The 18,492-nt window shown below is 44.2% G+C and overlaps 2 protein-coding genes across 2 annotated transcripts; one reads left to right on the top strand and one right to left on the bottom strand.

Moving 5' to 3' along the window:
• Positions 1-5,930: 5,930 nt before the first annotated feature.
• Positions 5,931-11,228, top strand: rsph9 (radial spoke head component 9). The gene is made up of 5 exons (XM_036550617.1): positions 5,931-6,157; positions 6,717-6,885; positions 7,069-7,198; positions 7,515-7,661; positions 11,038-11,228. Exons 1-5 carry the CDS (start codon positions 5,931-5,933, stop codon positions 11,190-11,192), a joined length of 828 nt encoding a protein of 275 aa, XP_036406510.1. The 3' UTR covers positions 11,193-11,228.
• A 122-nt stretch (positions 11,229-11,350) lies between these two features.
• Positions 11,351-14,983, bottom strand: mrps18a (mitochondrial ribosomal protein S18A). Its single transcript, XM_036550438.1, has 6 exons — positions 14,811-14,983; positions 14,404-14,435; positions 13,756-13,860; positions 13,020-13,143; positions 12,843-12,915; positions 11,351-11,939 (listed from the first exon to the last, which is right to left on the bottom strand). Exons 1-6 carry the CDS (start codon positions 14,962-14,964, stop codon positions 11,795-11,797), a joined length of 633 nt encoding a protein of 210 aa, XP_036406331.1. The 5' UTR covers positions 14,965-14,983; the 3' UTR covers positions 11,351-11,794.
• Positions 14,984-18,492: the final 3,509 nt, after the last annotated feature.

Below are 18,492 nucleotides of genomic sequence, written 5' to 3' on the forward strand. Positions count from 1 at the left end.
CTACACTTTCTCCTCTTCCTGTCATCTTGTCTTTCCCTGTCTGTTTTTAAGTCTCTGTCATAATCATACACTCTTCCTTCCCACTCCTCTTTTCTCTCTCTTCCTGCCTTTCCACATAAGGCCTTCAGGGTAATTTATTGTAGGTTTTGCAGTCTTGGCTGCTGGAAGAGCATTCATTGCGAAATGAAAGCTGTTGTTTTGTTTAGATTATCCCACCCCCACCCCCCCTCGTGTGTGTTCCTGGTGTTAATGACAGACTTCCCTAAGATGGATTACTCCCACCCCCCCTGCAGTTTTCTTCAAATAATTTAGAGGCTAACCTCACAGTAAGCTATTTAGAGTGAAATCGAGACCATGAGCGTTAGGCCGGCAACACTTATAACCACGCTACTTCCCAGTCCGACCCCTCTGAATCTGCTCACCCTCTGTGTTCGGATGTCCTCCTTCCACAGAGCCGCCTACTCTGCCAAACCATATCCAGACCCTGCCCTGTCAGTGGCCACAGTATCTGAGTTCAGCAAATCAGAGACACGAAGAAGACACTTCACCTGGGTACAACAACCAATGGCCCTTAAAGACTCCATAGAATAACCAGTGACTACACATACTTTAGTCAATAATTATTTGCTCTCATGCACGTGGTCAATAAAAATCAGTATTTTAATGTGTTTTGGTTTGAAACAATCCCCCAAAGTAGGGGTTGGTTTTAAATCATGTAGTTACTAGAGTTAATTAATCCATCTACTTTTATTTTTCCACATCATTCAAAGCTGCCTCTGAAGGGAGCAATGGGAAAAAGTTTCGTTGGCACGATAAACAATCTGTCAGAAGATCCAACAGGGACTGATGATGAAATGTATTCATAATGGCTAAAAGAAAGCAAGCATGGGTAAAAATAGAAATCAGAAGGTGTCAAGGTTCTGAAGGACTTTATTATCCACACACAAATGTGCACATTGCTCATTAGAAGGCTATGGAGTCTTTAAACAACGAGCAGCAGCTATTGAACCTTTACGCAATAACCAGTGGCTATAAATGTAGAACTTTACACAACAGGGCAGGGTAGAAGTGAAAAGATTTATTGATTTTAGCCACAGAGACAAAAGGCAGGAAACATGAGCATAGGGGGTGTAATTGCTTGCAGGCCTGTGCTGGCTTTCTGGGGGTGGGGGGTGGGGGTGGGGGTGGGGGGGGGGGTATGGAGGGGTCGGTCGACATCGAAATCTGTCCTTTAACCAGAACAACAGTGTGCAGGAACTCGCCCTCAAGAATGCTGAAGTGGACAGGGTATTTCTGGGGAAGTTTGGCTGCACTTGAGAAAAAGCCACCAGAGGACTGACAGAAGAGGAAGTCTCTTCATTTTTTTTTTCTTTTCAGTTCTTTTTTTTTTTTTTTTTTTTTTTTTGCTGTAATTGAATGAGGATCCAGCCCCTCACTTTTATATTCTGACCTCTGAGCAGAGATATCTTGACATCACCAACTCAAAAAAAGAAAAGTACATAATGTACGAACAGTATTGACAAGGTAGGATTATGTGAAATTGTGCTCATGATCATTCCTCTAACTGACACTGTCTAAGGTGTTGCACTTACACCACCCCCACAGACACTGTATCTCTGGTGTTCTGGAGAATGGGTAAGAAAGGGATTGTATAGTCTGGCTGGCACTGTACCAAGGCTGACATGAACAATTCTGGTCAATCAGACAGGATAATTAACTCAAACTTCCAGCAGCCATCAGCCCTCTTCCACAAGGCCAGCTGGATCACGCCTCACTGATCTGCTTTCTGTCTGAGCCTTTTCCACTAACAACAGCAAGCCCCCGAATGTGATTATGAGGAGAGACAAAGCAAACTGGCCCATCTACAGCACCAGACTGTGGGAATCCCTTAAATACTGAATTGCCACAGACAATGCAGAAATACTGTAAAACCTGGAACACCACGGGCACTGGAAGTACTGTAAAAAATGTAACACCACAGACGCTGTTTACATACTGTAAGAACACCACAGACACTGTGAAAATACAGTAAAGCCTGCACCACAGGGAAGCCTTATGTGAGAGCTATCAGGTAAGTTTTCCTGGTCTGCTATGGGGGGTGCACACCACAATGGGCAATGGAGCTATTGGGGGCGGTCTGTCAGTGTCACAACGGTGATCGATGGTACTGACCTTGTGACTGGGTTCTAATGGAACACAAGCGGCAGCCAATCAAAAGTTGGGCATGCGAAGTAGCAGTGCCACACTCCCCCATGATACCCCCCTCTGTGCGCCGTCTTTTTTTTTTTTTCTCGACAGAATTAACTCTATTGTCTGTCTTTGGCAACACTGGCTGTATGCGAAGTGACTCCACAGATCGCTCGGGTTTCCCAGCTGAGTGCCATGACAGAATGACCAATCGGTGCCAAGTGAGGAAAACAAGCCACTGAGGAAAACAAGTGCAGAAGTCGGGGGCGCTAGAAAACTTGAGCTCCTCTGCATCGCCACTTCTCCCCTCTGCTTGTTTACATACAGGGCCTGATCTCTTCAGGATACTCACGTGTGGGTTCATACTGGCATGGGAACAACAGCACGTTTGGTCCTGGCATCAGGGTTTTTTTTTTTAATGGTTTAACAGAGGAGAGTCTAAGATGCCCAGGGAGACTGAGGAAAGTTTATGTGCATGTGTGTGTGCGCGCAGCATGAAACTGACTCCTGCAGCAGTCTGCGTGCAGAGGCCCAGAGGGACCGGGCCGCCTTCTGTTCGCCAGTCAGGCCGTGAGCTAGCAGGCCGGAGACGGCGATGGCGTGGAGGTCCGCTCCGCCGGAGGCCTGAGGAGAGCAGGATTTATGGGTGCAGGCCAGGAGGCGGCGTGCTGCGGCGGGGAGCAGCGCGATACGTGGGAGACGCTGACAGCTGTGTCCTTCCTCCTGCTCTGCAGAAACAAGTCCGGCACTGAGCAGGAGGAAAACAAGTCTAGCCAACACTCACTGCACAAAACTAACCTTGACTAGCAATCGCTACAGGCGCTAAGCAAGTCAAAGCGCTTTGTTTAAACACAGATGTAGTTTGATGCCTCCATCACTGATCCAGGTTATATGAGACCTTATTGGTCTTCTAACAGAGTTCTGAAATAGAATTTTCTGTAGCTCTGTAGTATTTTTTTGAGTACTAACAATTCATGATGTGTAACGTATCAGTTGTGTAAAATCAACATCTGCAATGTTTATGGTATGTTTTTGTTACGGTCTGTACAGACTGGTGATTAGATGGTCTTTGACCCCTGTGACCTGCAGGGGAAGCTGTTGATCCACATTTTTTAAATGATAGTAGAGGACAAGGCCTTTTGTTGGGTATCACAGAATTCAGAGACATCAGGAGCTGTCTAAAAAGCTCATGTGTTTTCATATTAAGAAAAATAAGAGTTGCGTGGCACAAAAGGAAGATTGCTCAACATGTCCAGGTCTCTTCCAGTTTATGTATGGCAGGGGGTGTGTTCTGCTTGAGGACACTGATTGGACATGGAAAGGTGAGTGACAGCCAGAGCACCCTGAGTAAGATGATAGGAGATTGCACAATGAACTTTTGGCTAAAGAAAAAAATAATTAAATATTTATAATCAAATTAAGTGGTCAACATTGTGCAACTAAGTAGCTGTTCTTGAGTTCAAAATACTGCACTAACCCCTTCCTCAGATTTCTTACTGAGGCCTCACTGGTCAAGAGTAAAATGCTCTGTTCCAACATCTCTTCTGTCTCTTTTTTTCACTCTTTCTCTCCTCTTCCTAATCTCACTCCTTTCCCCCTTCTCCTTGTTACAAAGCTACGCTGTGAAAGCTCACACAAAGTCCTAGGGCTCTGTGACCCCATCACTTACAGTTGTAAAAGTGCCATTTCCCACGGAGACGTTTTCTGATCCTCAGTGGCCTTCTTGCTTCCTACTTCCTATCTCTTTACAACAGACCATGCAGCCTCAAGAAGGTCTGTGACATATCCACCTCAGGCCCATGTTCACAGTCAGACAGCTTTGTCCACAAGTAACCCCTTCTTCCCTCCCGCAGACACGCTGAGAACTCGGTAATGCCCTGGCAGCTGTGCAGGGGAATCAGCCTTCTCTGTCTCGGGGGGGCACAGATTGAGGGCTTAGCGGTGAAATGGGGTCTCATCGAAGTGCCGACAGGCCCCATCCATCACAGTCACAATAACGGCTCTGAAACCCGTCTTTTGTAACTGGATATAATGGATTTAGACCCCGGCAGGTCCCTTTCCCCTCTTTTCACTCTTTCAGCAAAATATTACACTGGAACTGTAAATCACTACACACTAATCTGAATTTGGCTTTTCTCCATGTAATCTGGTCGTGCAGTTCAATCCTGTTTGAGCTCCTCATATTGTGGATGTGTTCTGTTACCAAAAATGGTGTTGTAAAAGAAAAATAAATCCACTAATGAGCATCGTCTTACATGTACATTTTGCAATGTGTCCTTTGAGTGTAAAGAGGCAAGTATACGCTTAGCTACAGAATATGATGAGTATCACAGTGAATAAATTGCTGTTGAATATAGCGAGTGTGACAGTACCACTAGAAACAGCTCTGTGAACAAATATGAGGGTGATAGATTTAGCAGACTCTAAGCACAGTCTATTATATGCAGTAGGTGATATGAGGGGGGATGCTATCTCCCTTTTAGCAAAATGACCAAAATGCATCCCCCTTGCTAACCTGCCATCCCCCCCTCTCCATCCCCTAGTTAGTAGCAGAGAGAGTGATGCGTGTGCATCTGCCATCCCCCTTGTTAAAAATTAACAAATCACCTAGTGCTATTATGTGAGCTTTCTATAGAAGACATGCATATAGTATATGGTTCAGTCAGTGCAGGCATTGCTGTGATAGACAAGCACACTGGTTGCAGAGGCTCAGTAAATTTGCAGCTGAAACATTTCCCTGAAAAAGTATGTTGTTGAGCTCAAGCACAATACAGCTGTTGCACTTTTTTTCTATCTTCATAGAGCTGGCATGTGTGTGCTTGTTTCCCAGTTGTAGTATGAATACTCATAAAAGCCAAAGAGAGCAGGGAATTATGTGCATGAGATCATGAGATGACCGCCAGCAGCCAGTATTGTGAACACAGTTTTTGTACCATGTGTTAGTGGTATTCTCAAGAGTGACTCTGTGGTGAGTATGAGTATGTAATGAAGACCCGAAGGATAAGACGATAACGATCAAAGGAGAATCAGTCAAGAAAAACAACTCTAGTCGTAAACACACATCCCACTCTTTCTCCTCTAGACACACACAGACAGCTATCAGGAACTCTTAGTGAACAAAGACCACACCAAATCTACGTCAGATGATTAAGCACATGCGATGAGGAAATTTTAGGAAGATGGTCAGGCAGCTCGCCAAATCTGCGGGTAATTACGCTGTGTAGATCACAGGAGAGGGGAGGTACCGCAAAAATGTTGAAAGATAGTTAGAGCTAGATAACTTACTTCTCACCTAACACTTGTGGCTTGCAGTAGCGTATTAAGTTTACCAACCTAATGCTAGGTAGCTAATTCTGTTGAATATTAGCTGACGTTACTACTGTCGGCAGTTGGCTACTTTCGACTGATTGTGTGTCATACAATCAAAATTAAAGTCATTTAGCTGCATTGCTAAAATAAATAAATAAAATCAATAACTACCACATCAGACGGTTAGTACAGTACTGTTAATTAGCAGAACAGCAGAAACTCCGCCTTCACAATACTTCCTGGATGTTTCCTATTTTGTTTACTGTATCCATGGCAACGCTGGTAGCAAAGTAGTTTGTTCGCTCATTTCGACAAAAGAAGTGGCTAGATTTTCAAGGAAGTGAATTCCCTGTTTCGACTGTTTAGGGTACATTAGGATAAATATTTCTATAATTAGTGCATAATTATTTTTGCGGTCAGTATTAACGCACGACATGGATTCTAATGCGCTATACTACTCTCTGGAATTGGTTTCTGGGAATGGTTTAACTCTGAGCTGTGAACAGAAGGCAGCTCTGCAGACATCCTTAGTAATTCTGAAAAGGAACTACAGATTCACCCGTGTGCTGTTTTGGGGCAAGATTTTGGGTATAAAGGGCGACTACTTTATAGCACAGGGTATAACAGAGGATGAGATGAGGGACAAGAAGACTCTGTACAGGTGAGAACTGAATACATACACATTCATCCAGCATGGAGCTCGCTATTATCAGCTTTAAACATGGAGGTTGTAAAATGAAATCCATAACACCAGTAGAGCAGGCAGCTTAGCTGTCTAAACCATGCTCATTTTTCACTGAGACATTGCACTACATTATTGGCATTTAGCAGACACTCTTATCCAGAGTGACTTACATATGTTACAATTTTTTTTGACATGTTATCCATCTATAAAGCTTGATATTTACTGAGGCAATTGTGGGTTAAGTACCTTGCCCAAAGGTACAGCAACAGTACCCCAGCGGGGAATCAAGCCGGCAACCTTTTGGTAACAAGCACTGGTCTTAGCACTATGCTACACTGCTGAGACAAAATATAGTGATAAACTCTGACTGACCTGTTAAAGCTCTACCATTAATAATGGATGTCAGTTAACATTCACCCACATCACATTTGTCTAAAACAGTGAACTCAAATCAGGAAGAAGTTTCTTGAAATTGCCATATGCTGTTTCATGCCCTAATGCCCATCTTATAACCACCCCCCACCCCTCCCATCAGCTTAAACTGCATGGACTGGCAGCTGTTGCCTCCCCCGACAGACACCATGCTGGCAGAGGTGTCAGCAGCGGCGAAGGGACGCTTCACGGGGGACCCCTCTTTCGAGTATGAGCGCGTGGAGACACGGAGGCAGGGGGAGGGTGACGAGGCCATGAAGGAAGAGTTCACGGTGAGCTCAGAAACCAAGGTGGAGCACAGGCAGAGCACAGCACACCTGTAGGGGTGTGGGTTCAAGTGGCGTGCTGCGGCTAGGGTAAGCGCCAAGCGCGCATTGTGATGCCGCTGCTCTGAGGGCGAGCGCCTGTGAGGAACGTTGCGCAAACGTTGTTTCCGCCGCTGGCTTGGGTTGCAGATGAAGGTGAGCGAGGAGAAGAGGCTGGCAGCCACGGTGAGCGCCATCGACAGGGAGGTCTCCGTAGTGCCACGCGGTGCCTTCATCAGGAGCCCCCATGGCACAGTGCAGACCAACCGCAGCTTCCAGGGTATGGGATACTCCTCCCTGTGTGTGTGTGTGTGTATGTGTGTATGTGTGTGTGTGTGTGCGCATTTGCATTGAGTGTTAGTCCCAGCTGTGCCCGTGGCTCATTACAGAGAGAGACCAGCCTGTGTGTGTGACACACATTTGCAGATATTTGAACACCTCTTGGAGAACAGTGGATGATTTTAAAAGCCTTTTTCCTTTGTGTATGTCATTCTACAACTCATTACAGAGTGAGAAGGCTATACTGTATGTGTGACTAATCACAAATAGGCCTGGCTATGTTTCACATTGCTTATTGCTGTCTGTCTCTCTCACAGGGCTGTCCTGTTCAGAAGCTGGGAAGCTAAACAACTATCTGCACTTCACTGAGCCTAAATACTTGAAGAAGAAATCCATTCTGGAGATGGCTGATCTTGACCCCTCCATTGACTTCCTGGACCCCTTAAGTGAGGATATCCCAAAAGGTAAATACACCCCCACTGCCTGTAATATCTGCAGCTGTGTACAGGGAGCTATGTATAGATATCCTTGCATGATAGGGTGACTCTAAACATCAGAGAGTATCATGGACACCCAAGATAAACTGTCTTAGCTTAAGCTGATTCCACAGATGTTAGATTCACTCTTTCCTTGTTCATATATTTTTTTAATCATGCTTTGGAACAGGAGTATTTGGGGCTATTAAAGCCATTTACAGAGTGAAATAGAGCTCATTGCCCTCATTCATGAATGTTTAAAGAAAACAGGAGTACATAGAAATAGCATCTGGACACGAAATTGTTTCTGCCATGCTCTGGTAACCCGACACTGTGAACCTGGACTCAGTCCCAGAACTCTGATTTGATGCAAGCTGAAAATTGTTCTGCTCTCAGTAATTGGCAGTAGAGGCAGACATTGGACCAGTGAAGTAGGATTCCTGCAATAAAGAGCATTATCAGAGTCTGAGTTGTAGTGGGCGTAACCTGCAGCTTGCAGGTTGGATTCTGTTCCAGGAGAATCTTCATGTTAGTGTTATTATCATATTATCATATGATGGTGCTATGATAGGCAGTGCTGTGACTGGAATCAGTTCTGATCTGGGTACTGACAACGCTGTCCAGGACAAAGTCTTCCAGTAAATCAGTATTCAATAATTCCTATAGATGTCATTTACTGCCTGCACTGATGAAACTGATTCATGTTTCAAACATCACAGACAAAATGCATATGAGCTCATCTCAGGACATGTTCTTACGTCTTTGATGAAAACTTTACTGCGAGTTATATGTTCTGTGATGAACATATCACTGTGAGCACAACCTGCTCTCTGTTGGATCCCCACTGTAAGCAGTTTGAGCTCCAAGGGAACACAACTGTGAGCAAAGTCGGTTGTTTCTACTTATGCATTCTTGCTACACTGAATGCATTGTGAAAATATTAAAATTTCCCAAAGCGGTGCAGCCTTCTTTGGCATGCATTCCATTTAGAGATTGACAACAGTGGTGTGGTTCCTTGAGCTAATGCTCTTGAGATCACTCTCAAGAAACAGCTGAGCCTTTGCACTTTGCGGTTCGGCTGACATTAAGTTGCAAATTACAGGAAGTGTCTTTGTTTTTGTTATGCTACATTCTTGCCTCACTAAGTCTTAGAATGGACAGAAACATTGTGTACAATAAAAGTAGCACTCTCATTATTCATAGCAAAGGCCAAGCCGCAGAGTACGCACAGGCATTCTAATGTGACCAGACATTCAGCTCCTGCATGCCTTCTGTCCTCCATCTAGGATGTGCCGGTTTGTAACGCGAGTTCTGGTGCTGTCTGCAACCCTAGAATGTGTCTGGATGTTGTAGACCATGCATCTTCAAGAATGTTCATAATGAGTTAGCAAATTAGAATGCAGAATGCTGCTGTGGTAGCGTCCTGCAGCTGCAGCAGAATGAAGCTGTGGTGCAATGCCTTCTGCCTGGACTCATGTAACATGTACCCATAAAAGCCGTATGTGAAGTGGCCGTGTGCAGCTGTTAGATTTATATGCTGATGTGCTGCCAGAGAGTGGCTTTCTCACACTATCATTTAAATCGCACATCTGTTTCAGTGACAGGATAATGCTCACTGTGTCTAGACTGAATATTCACAGCCACCCCCACCCCCCCCTTCTGTCGCTGAAAAGCGACTGCGTGAAAGTCCTAGCAGGCCCGGCAGGGTCATGGGCCTCTTCTGGGCATTGTCTTTTCCACAGAGCCCGTCTCTCTCTCCCACCCCAGAGACCCTGTCTTTATCTCCTCCAGACCCAGTCATGCTCTCCCAGACCCTGCCTCTGTAGTTTATATGCTTTATGGTATAACTGCTCAAGTGGCCAGTGCTCTGGAACTACACATAATGTTTATAGGTCCAACTGGAATGGGAAGATGTCTCTGCTGCCAAAGGCCTATACATTCTTTAAAAATTCCAGATTCCCTTTTTTGCAACACTTCCAACTGTAAGTGTGATATTGTTAACACGTTCCCAACTATCACAGAGATCCATCAATAACACCCCAAACCTGTAACAGCTGACTTTAATGAGTAAAACTGGGATGGAATCCATGATTTTCATTCGAGATTTGTCCCGTTCTGGCACAGTACATGCTGGCTTTTAAAATGGCAATGTTACAGGCAAAATGAGCCGTGGTGTTTAAGCACATATTAAATGGGCATAATTTTACATCTGGAAAGGAGTGTTTAGGATCATTACACTTGTCTTCATGACTGTCACTTACAATTCTAGATTTTGTTCCTTTATAGAATTGCAATTATGTCATGGACAGGACTTAAGCCTCAAAAAAGGCTTCTGCTAAATGACAGTAATAGTAATAATAATGCAACAGAATGATACTGTATAAGAATTGCACACTTTTGCAGCATACACCAATCATGAAAGGCATGTTGCACGTTGCCTATTCATGAGTGCTAGGCAAAGGTGCAGATTTCATGTTTATAGACCTTTTTACACACTCCATTGTGTTCCACCAAAGGGCTGTAAATGGTGTAAATGTACAGGTCCGTTGGTCTCCCAGGTTTGTAGGTCATGAGAAGGGCCAGCACTCTAACCCTGGGAGCCCAGAGGATTCCGTGTGGAAATGCCCAGAGAGTCATAACATGACCCTGTTCCAGCAGAGTGGAAAAACCTGGCCTGCTCTGCACTGCCTCTCCAACAGATGCAAATTCTTTTTTACTGCTAAAACTGGGAGCTCTTTGGGGGCCTGGAGAACGTTAACAAGAGTCCTGTAACCGAATGCTGCATTTCATCCTGCTGTTTAATGCTCCACTTTGTATCGTTTTCCTGGCCAAATCCCGTGTACAGAACTCAGCATGGTCACATGATCTGCAAGTGCTCCTACATTTTGGTCTTTGGTGAGATCCTCACTTGGCCATCTACCCTAGTCAGCATAAGTTTATCTTACCTCTCTCTGTCCTGAGCCTATTGGGGCTTGCAGTTCCTTCAGTGTCCATAGAACAGAAAGCATCTATTGTTGATTTAATGTTTTCTCAAACCTATGCATTAACCAGCGTAAAGGAAAGGAAATGTTCTCCCATGGAAAAAATGGGGGAAAAAGTGTGCTTTAGTGGCTTTGAGAAATACATTTTAGACAAGGTAATAAATGAATTCAGTGCATGACCAAAATGCACTTATATTTCAAGGGCAGTTGTGTGTGAGTTTGCATGCACTCTTTCCCTGTCTTCTGCAATGGAGGCTGCAGTTAGTGGGCATCTGGTGTGTGTATTTTACCACTCTTTCCCTGTTCTCTACAATGGTGGCTGCAGTTATAGGGTAGCTGTGAGTCTGTGAGTGCATGTCTAACTGCTCTTTCCATATCCGCAGGGTCATGGAGCCTGCAGTTTGAGGGCAATGTGTGTGTGTTGCGCAGTCTGCTGTGGCTCGGTCTGACCTTCTTTCACGTGCCAATGACCCCACAGCATGGCTACATCTACATGGGCGACGGGCTAAAGAACATGGACCTGCCCTTCATGCTATAGGAGGACGAGAGAGCGCCGCCCTGCTGGGACCGCACCCAGCACACCGTTTTCCTTTCCTAATAAAAACCTGAAAAGTTCTCTTCAGTTATTACAGAATTGCTTAGTTCCTGACAGCTGCACAGTGAACACAGTGACACATCGATGAGCGGTCATGGGGGAGACCTGGTTTTAATCAGAGATGCCTCTTGGAGGGCAGGGTTTTTTTTTTTTTTTTTTGCATTTTGAAAGTGACTTCCATAATAATCACAACAACACTGCAGCACTGACCTAGCTCATGTAGATGGGGGGGCGACTTACACACACAAATAACATTCACAGGAGATTCGGCAGTGACGTGCAGCGCAGTTCAGTGCAGTTCTCACGGTTCCCACTTCCGCACTGCCACGCACTGGACCTCCTGAGGGAAGCGATCCTTGGCACAGGTGAAGAAGGGTTTCACCATCCAGCCATTACCAATTCACTGCACGCAGATTCGGCCCCAAGCCCTGACCCTGGATCAGTTCCAGTTCTTTCACAGAATGGGGCCGAGATTAGCCGTCTTAGCTGAATGAAATGAGTGTTTATGGGCTGAGCTGCAGAGCGCCTGGTTGTTCTGGCAGTAGTCAGTGCCTCAGGTAAAGGGGCTTTTTGCCGTAGCGCACGTTGTCCTTGAGAAGGGGGCTGCCCACTGGCATTCGGACTTTGCACCACTTCAGTCCCCTCTTCCAAATGGGCTTCACGGTGTCGATGGACCAGCGTGTCAAGTACCTGCAAGCACATCATAGGCGTGTGACAGGAGGAAATTGTGTGACTGTGCCCAAATTCCTGCACAAATGAGCATCATGTCCCCAAAAGCCAAACATGGGGACAAAAAATGGTACCAATCCAATCTATGGTCTTCTTACGGAAGCACAAAAAGAAGTTTAAATGACCATTACATGTGGTTGTGCATACATGAATGTAAGTAATAATTACAACATGTTTTGTAAACCGGCCATAATGCTGTGCTGATGACTGAGTAAAATAATGTTTTCTGTAATTACTACCTAGTTCCGTTGGCAGGTGACATCGTCATTGCTGATGACCCAGTATTTTCGCATAAACAAGTGTATCCACACATTGGATGACAACTAAATTGTACACCGTTTCAAAACGAGTGCCACCCACTGATCCACAGAAAGTGCATCTGGGGGTAATGTTTTGTGACACTGATTTCAAACCTACCCACATAGATATTGACAGGATATAAGTAACGCTTTTAAGTTAAACGTAAGCACAGTTAAACCGGTTAAAGCGCTCAGATGTCCATTTCACAGCTAGAGAGTCAAATCCCTGTATATTCCTGTGTTCAGCTTTGTAGTATTAGCCAGGTCTAAAAAAAGGAATTTCGTGAGTCACGGTCCCGCGCGGTCAGTATTCAGGGAGGGGTGAGGAAGCTCTGTCCACAAGGCGGCGTCCCCGCAGGACACGTGGCCGACCTCATTCCTCTCCTCTGTTTATCTCATCTGCCTCTTTCTGTACTTTCACTCAGCTTTTCCATTAAAGTGACTATAAACATCCGTCCTCTGCCTCTCTGAAGCCCAGCCAAACTCCAGCTGCGCCCAAGGTCAGTCCCTAAATTAATCATCACAGCACTGCTGCAGGGGAGGTAAGGACAGACGAGGCGCTCACCTGTTGAGCTGTGGCTTGGGTTTCTTCGGAACGTGACCCTCTGGCAGCTTTGGCTTGTGGTCAGGGAGTAGACCTGGGAAAAGGAGACACCTGGGATCACACCTGTACCGGCCCACTGTCTGCGTATCTTATTATTCACCTGCGAGCCAGTAGCCTCACCTGGGCAGCGGGACTCACCTGCGCGGTGGGCCATCTGGACACAGACGGCTACCTTCCGGTGTTCTGTGAGGCAGAGGCCGGTGATGCGGCGCGGCAGCATCCCCCCGTCGGGGCGGATGAACTGACTGAGCAGAAGGACATCCTGTTTGGGCAGCGTGTGGGGGAGGATGGTGGACAGCATAGTCAGGCTCGCACACACATACCCACCAATGATGACTGTGCTGCTACCAAACTAATGAGCCCATTCAGACCAGAACACGCTAAATTAACTCTAGGAAGGAGGGGGTGGCCTCCAGAATAGAAATACCAAGGGCACAAAATAAGCCATTTGAAGAGGTTTTTGACAGCTGTTCAGAGTTCACCGCAGGCTGCCGTGCTCCTCCCGACTACATTACTGACCTCTTATTTCCTCATAAGCCAGTGTCTCTCCCACGCAGCCACGCACTCCATGACAAAAAGAACAGATCCCTGCCAAGCCCCTAAAGCCTGACTGTGGCTGTACTGGGACACTACACTTTGTGCTCAAGTCTGCGGTATTTCAAGTAGAATTCAAGCACGACAGCCCTCACTCCAATGCTACCACTCCATCCACAATGCATGATGAACCACTTTAATTACAGGGCTGTATTTCTGTTTCATCAGAAGCTATAACACACAAAAGAGGTAACTTTCTTAGTTTCTTATACTTTCTTAGTCTCTATAATACTGCTGTGTTCACTCTGTGGTTGTGTAATACTCATTCTGTCATACTCACAGTGTAGTTGTATTTGTTATTTAGGTTCCACTGGCAAATGGGACAATCCCCTTCAGGGTTGGGAGGGGGTGGCCTCTCAGGAGTCTCCAATATTTTTCCTTCTATCTGTAAAACACCCAATGATGTCACAGGTATTCCCAACAGCACCCTTGAATGCAAACAGAAAATTGCTGTATATTGGTGGAATATTTGGTGGAATTAAAGTGAACTGTGAAAAGTATGTCTGATGTCAAATAAAGCATCTATGTTATATTTACTGGGGAAAAAAAACACTGAGCCCATTTATGGTGCTGGGGTTACTACTGGGAACACATGCATATTAAACACACATTGTCACTTTGCTAAAGCCAGGCCTGAGAGCTGTGTACTGATGTCTCCAATAATTTTCTATTCAAATTACCAAAAATTGTCATCAAGAACGTAGAAGCATAGAACCAGCAGGCTTATGGTGTGTCTTATACACCAGCTCATGATCAGAAATGCTTCCTTTAGTACATTTAACCTGTCACTACACACTATACATGGGTTTTACTTCATCAAGATTTGACTTTGAGTTTTCTTAAACGCTTATGTTAGGTTATTGTCTCGTGTTGTCTCATGTCCTTGCAAGGGGCATTCTCTGCCCATGCGCACGGCACAACTACTTACAGTTACTGTGTTCCCCTCCTTCTTCTCCACAACTAAAAACACAGAAACAATGGTTATATTTCACGCAAACTCCATTCTTATCAGTTACAGTTTACTTAACTTAGGCGATCAATTAAACCAAGCCACACAACCCTGCAAAGCACTTCCTTTTGAAACATAGCTAGGCTAGCTGTCATCACAGCGAGAATAAAAACAAATACAACTTCGGTTTAAGAACCACAGCTAAATAACCCTCTGAAGATAAGGAAAGGCAATGTATTCGGCTATCTATCTACCAAATACTGAATTCGCGAGCAAACTACCTAGTAACTAGATTAGGTACAGAAAACGCTCGCTTGCTAGCTAGCTAGCTAGCTAACTGATTACACCACTAGTGTATGCTAAGAAATGCATGCTTCCCGTCTCACTTTGTCGGACGCCTCTGCTCTGAATATTCCCTAAAACTGGAAACACCGGCGCTCTGACGATCTTCTTTAAAATGCTGCTGTTAGAATGTTGGGCTAAATACTGTACGCCTGACAGAGACGTCCACACGGACCTCAGCAAACACCGCATTGCCATTTTGGATTTGACTTTCCTCCTCTGCGATTACATTGAGAATTTCCGCTTCCTCTTTTAGATAGCTACTTCCAGGTCGCGAAAGGCCATCACCGATCCGCTGATTTGTATAGTAGAAGGACTGAGTAATATTAGAGGTAGTGTATTCGTTTCGCTGATTCATATGACATGATTAGTAAAGAGTCTGTTCAGGGCCCAGAATTTGTGCCGGCTTTATAGTAGACGCCAGAGGCATTTGGGTCACATATCTACGCAATGTGGTACTGAAAAATTTCGAATCTCACAAAAGAGTCTAATGCTGGCGACAAATCACCCTAAAAAAGCTATACCGTATGTTTTATGAGGAGATAAAAATAGTCATTCTCATCCTGAATCAACAACCATATTTAAAAAGTGAAGCTTTATGAATGTGACAAAGTTCATTAATTAATTAGCATTAATTACCCATGGCAGCAATATTTAGATCCAACACAGGCACATTGTTGAATTTCATCTGACAATCAAATCAAATCAAAGTTGATCTTGTGAGCATTTCTTGCCATCTGCAACCAAGGAGTAATTCATGGCAGTAAGGTATGCTGTGTCAGCAAGGATGGCTTTCAGACTGTGAGTGATGGGTCATTTTCATGGGTATGCCATTCTAATTCATTATTTCATCAATCTATTATCAAAAAATTCCTTTAAATTGACACACTCTACAATGAATATTTCAGTTAGGCTGTCCTGCTGATCCTCCCATGGAAGATAGCTGTATTAGTGGGCATCAAATTAGGCAGCTTTCTTTGAAAACAGGCACATCCTCTGTCCTTGCTTTCAGACAGAGGCTTTGAGGAATCCCTGGCAAGTGCTGTTACTGTCTGTAAATGGTTGCTATGACATAATAATCAAAAGGGTGAACTTGAACAGAGTAGCAGTGTGAAACCTTTCAGGAAGCAACATAGATAGTATTCTCTATAATTCATATGTTTAGGGGTTTTGTCTATCAAAATTACAAATGGGATTAAAAAATCCAACAAAATTTACAAAATTTAATAAATTGGGGTGATTGTCAGTTAAAGGAAACTTGGGAATATTTCCCCTTACAAAAGCCATGAATGACAGATGATACTGTTGTACTGTTTCACTCAAACATATGATGTTTGTTTTGAAAGTTCTTGGTGTTACTTCCTTGGTTCCATTTTTCCTTCTTCACTGTAGGTTGAATATTTTTAAGGACATCACAATTAGACATTCATCGTATAATTACAAATGACTGTGCTGATTGTTTTAACATTATTGATAAATGTGTGTCTACAGCAAACATGGAGGATTTAAGGAAATAAGGAAATAATTAATGAGGAAATAAAGATTGAAACACAGGTTTAAACCCTGCAGTTCGAGAAAAGCTAAGGGCCCTAGCAGTAAGTGCTTGCTCTTTTTCTGCAAATGCGAGGGGTCAAAAAACATCTATCAAAATGTTCCCAACAGGGTATACCCTTCTCCAAGATTAACCAGTGTATTTTTGTACTCGATGTAATACTTTTATGTGCATTCATTTTATAGGTATAGTGTGGAAAATAGCCATGTTTGAGTGAAAGACTCCATAACAGTGGTGCCGCTCTGTCTGCTGACAATGGCAGGCACACAGACTCATGACCTTGGCGTGGCAGGCAGACTCACATGACTCCCGAACCAAAGGTCACCTGTAACTGTGCATCGATGACAGTGGTAACTGTTGTACCGTGTGATGAAGGTGACGTTTGGAATGTCTTTGACTGCGGTTCACCAGTTCACTCTCGGCACCAAAGGGGCCATAAAACCAGGACCCTCCCTTACACAGCTCACTCTCTGAGGTGTAAAACATAGCGATTGGTTGACATCCGATCCATGCTGGTCTTATCGTACAAACTGTAGACATCCCCAGGAGAGATTAAAATGAGAGATTTGCAGGCCTTGTGAAGATCTCCTCACGTACTGAGCCTGTGAAAGGGCCCGGCCCTCATCACATGGTGTTCCCTTTGTCTCCTGAAGAAGCTGGCATCTGATGAATGAAGTTACTAGAATTCAAGTCCTGAAAGCTCACGATGGAAGGCTCTGAGTGAGATTGTGCCAACCTCTGCTCAGCGCTCTGGCTTCAGTGAGAAACAAAATTAGAAAGACTTTTGAGGAGCCTTTGCTGGAGTGGAATATCTTTGACTAATCCAGACCCAGAACACTGCTTATGAGTCTAGAAAGAACACAAACATCAACAGGAGAAGTACCCAGAGAATCCGGAGAAGAATCTGGTTTAAATCGGGATGAAGAGCAAGGGATCCACCCATGTCCTGCTCCAGCCCACACCAAAGAGCCAGGCCAGCGATCCAACCTGATCCAGCAAGCAGAGAGGGGCAAAGCACATATAAATTCCTGATGTGCCCAACCAGAGAGAGAGCCTGAACATGACTGAGTATGACAGTTCAATCTGAATGATTCTCCATGTGTTTAAGTCCTTCTCACTTATGGTTAGAAATACCTATTCAGCACACAACCACTTAGGTTATATTTTTGACTGACTGTGTTTTCTAATAAATGATATTTGTGTTTATGAAATGTGTTGTCTTTGTTGCTCAGTAAATTGACCGCATAGATTTGTCCTTCCCCTTCAGATTAATTCCTCATTTGAATGAATCTTTTCAATGTTTAGGTGAAATTCCTATACTGGTGCTTCTATAATTTACAAGTGAGAATTTATATTCATAAGAGGAATTCTATATTTACTACATTAATTGGAGTCCATGTGAGGATAGCCATATTCACTACAATTGTGTGCTTGTACCAGCATTTCATAAATTCATGTGATTGTGGCATGGCTTTCTGTTTTGGTTCGTCAGTGCTGATGGATTTTCCGTGCTTGTAGGCTGGAAACTGGCAAGCAATGCAACAGTAATCAAGCAAATCAGAGGGTTAGGCAGGATAAAAAGTAATATGGAGACAGTGGGGGTGGTGTGGAAAACACTATTGTTATTGGCTATGATGGAATGTGATTTTTTTTCATTAAACCCAATGAAAAATTCCCGTTTTTGCTGTAGAGGCCCTATCCAATGGACAAACCCATTACCCTTGTGTTGAAAACTTTGTGTAGATGTGCTCATGACCTTGTGGCAGGCCAGAACATGGGTCTGTGAGGCACTGATAGATGGCAGAGGTCAATCTGGGGGTGAGTGTGAGTCAGTGGAGAGACATGCCTGAATTCTTTCCAGAAACCTGCAAGCCACCGAGTGTTGACAGAGTTAAGTTTGAGGATGTTGTGGAATCCTATCTCTTCCTTTTTCTTGGCTATTAAACAGACTCACTAGCATTACATTACAGTTTATTTTTTCTCAAATGATCATTGCACAGACATGTATGGCTTTTACTGCCAGCCTCCCATATTGCTCACAGTTCTGTGAGTGTATACATTGGACTTTAATTGCATAGGTCATAGTATGCATGTATTGATTCCCAACATGTAAATTCTATTTGTGCTACTTAAATTTAGGAAATTAACTTACCTAGTATGTTAAAAGTGTTCGT

The sequence above is a fragment of the Megalops cyprinoides genome, chromosome 17, assembly GCF_013368585.1.
Source record: "Megalops cyprinoides isolate fMegCyp1 chromosome 17, fMegCyp1.pri, whole genome shotgun sequence".
In the NCBI taxonomy this organism is placed as follows: Eukaryota; Metazoa; Chordata; class Actinopteri; order Elopiformes; family Megalopidae; genus Megalops; species Megalops cyprinoides.

Bases quoted from the DNA above. Each gene is read 5' to 3' on its own strand.
- mrps18a (XM_036550438.1), bottom strand. From the start codon at position 14,964: ATGGCAATGCGGTGTTTGCTGAGGTCCGTGTGGACGTCTCTGTCAGGC. The intron at 14,436-14,810 runs GTGAGACGGGAA...CTGTGTTTTTAG, and splicing joins GAGCAGAGGCGTCCGACAAA to TTGTGGAGAAGAAGGAGGGG. The intron at 11,940-12,842 runs GTGAGCGCCTCG...ATGTGCTTGCAG, and splicing joins CCCAAGCCACAGCTCAACAG to GTACTTGACACGCTGGTCCA.
- rsph9 (XM_036550617.1), top strand. From the start codon at position 5,931: ATGGATTCTAATGCGCTATACTACTCTCTGGAATTGGTTTCTGGGAAT. The intron at 6,158-6,716 runs GTGAGAACTGAA...CCCTCCCATCAG, and splicing joins GACAAGAAGACTCTGTACAG to CTTAAACTGCATGGACTGGC. The intron at 7,662-11,037 runs GTAAATACACCC...CCATATCCGCAG, and splicing joins AAGTGAGGATATCCCAAAAG to GGTCATGGAGCCTGCAGTTT.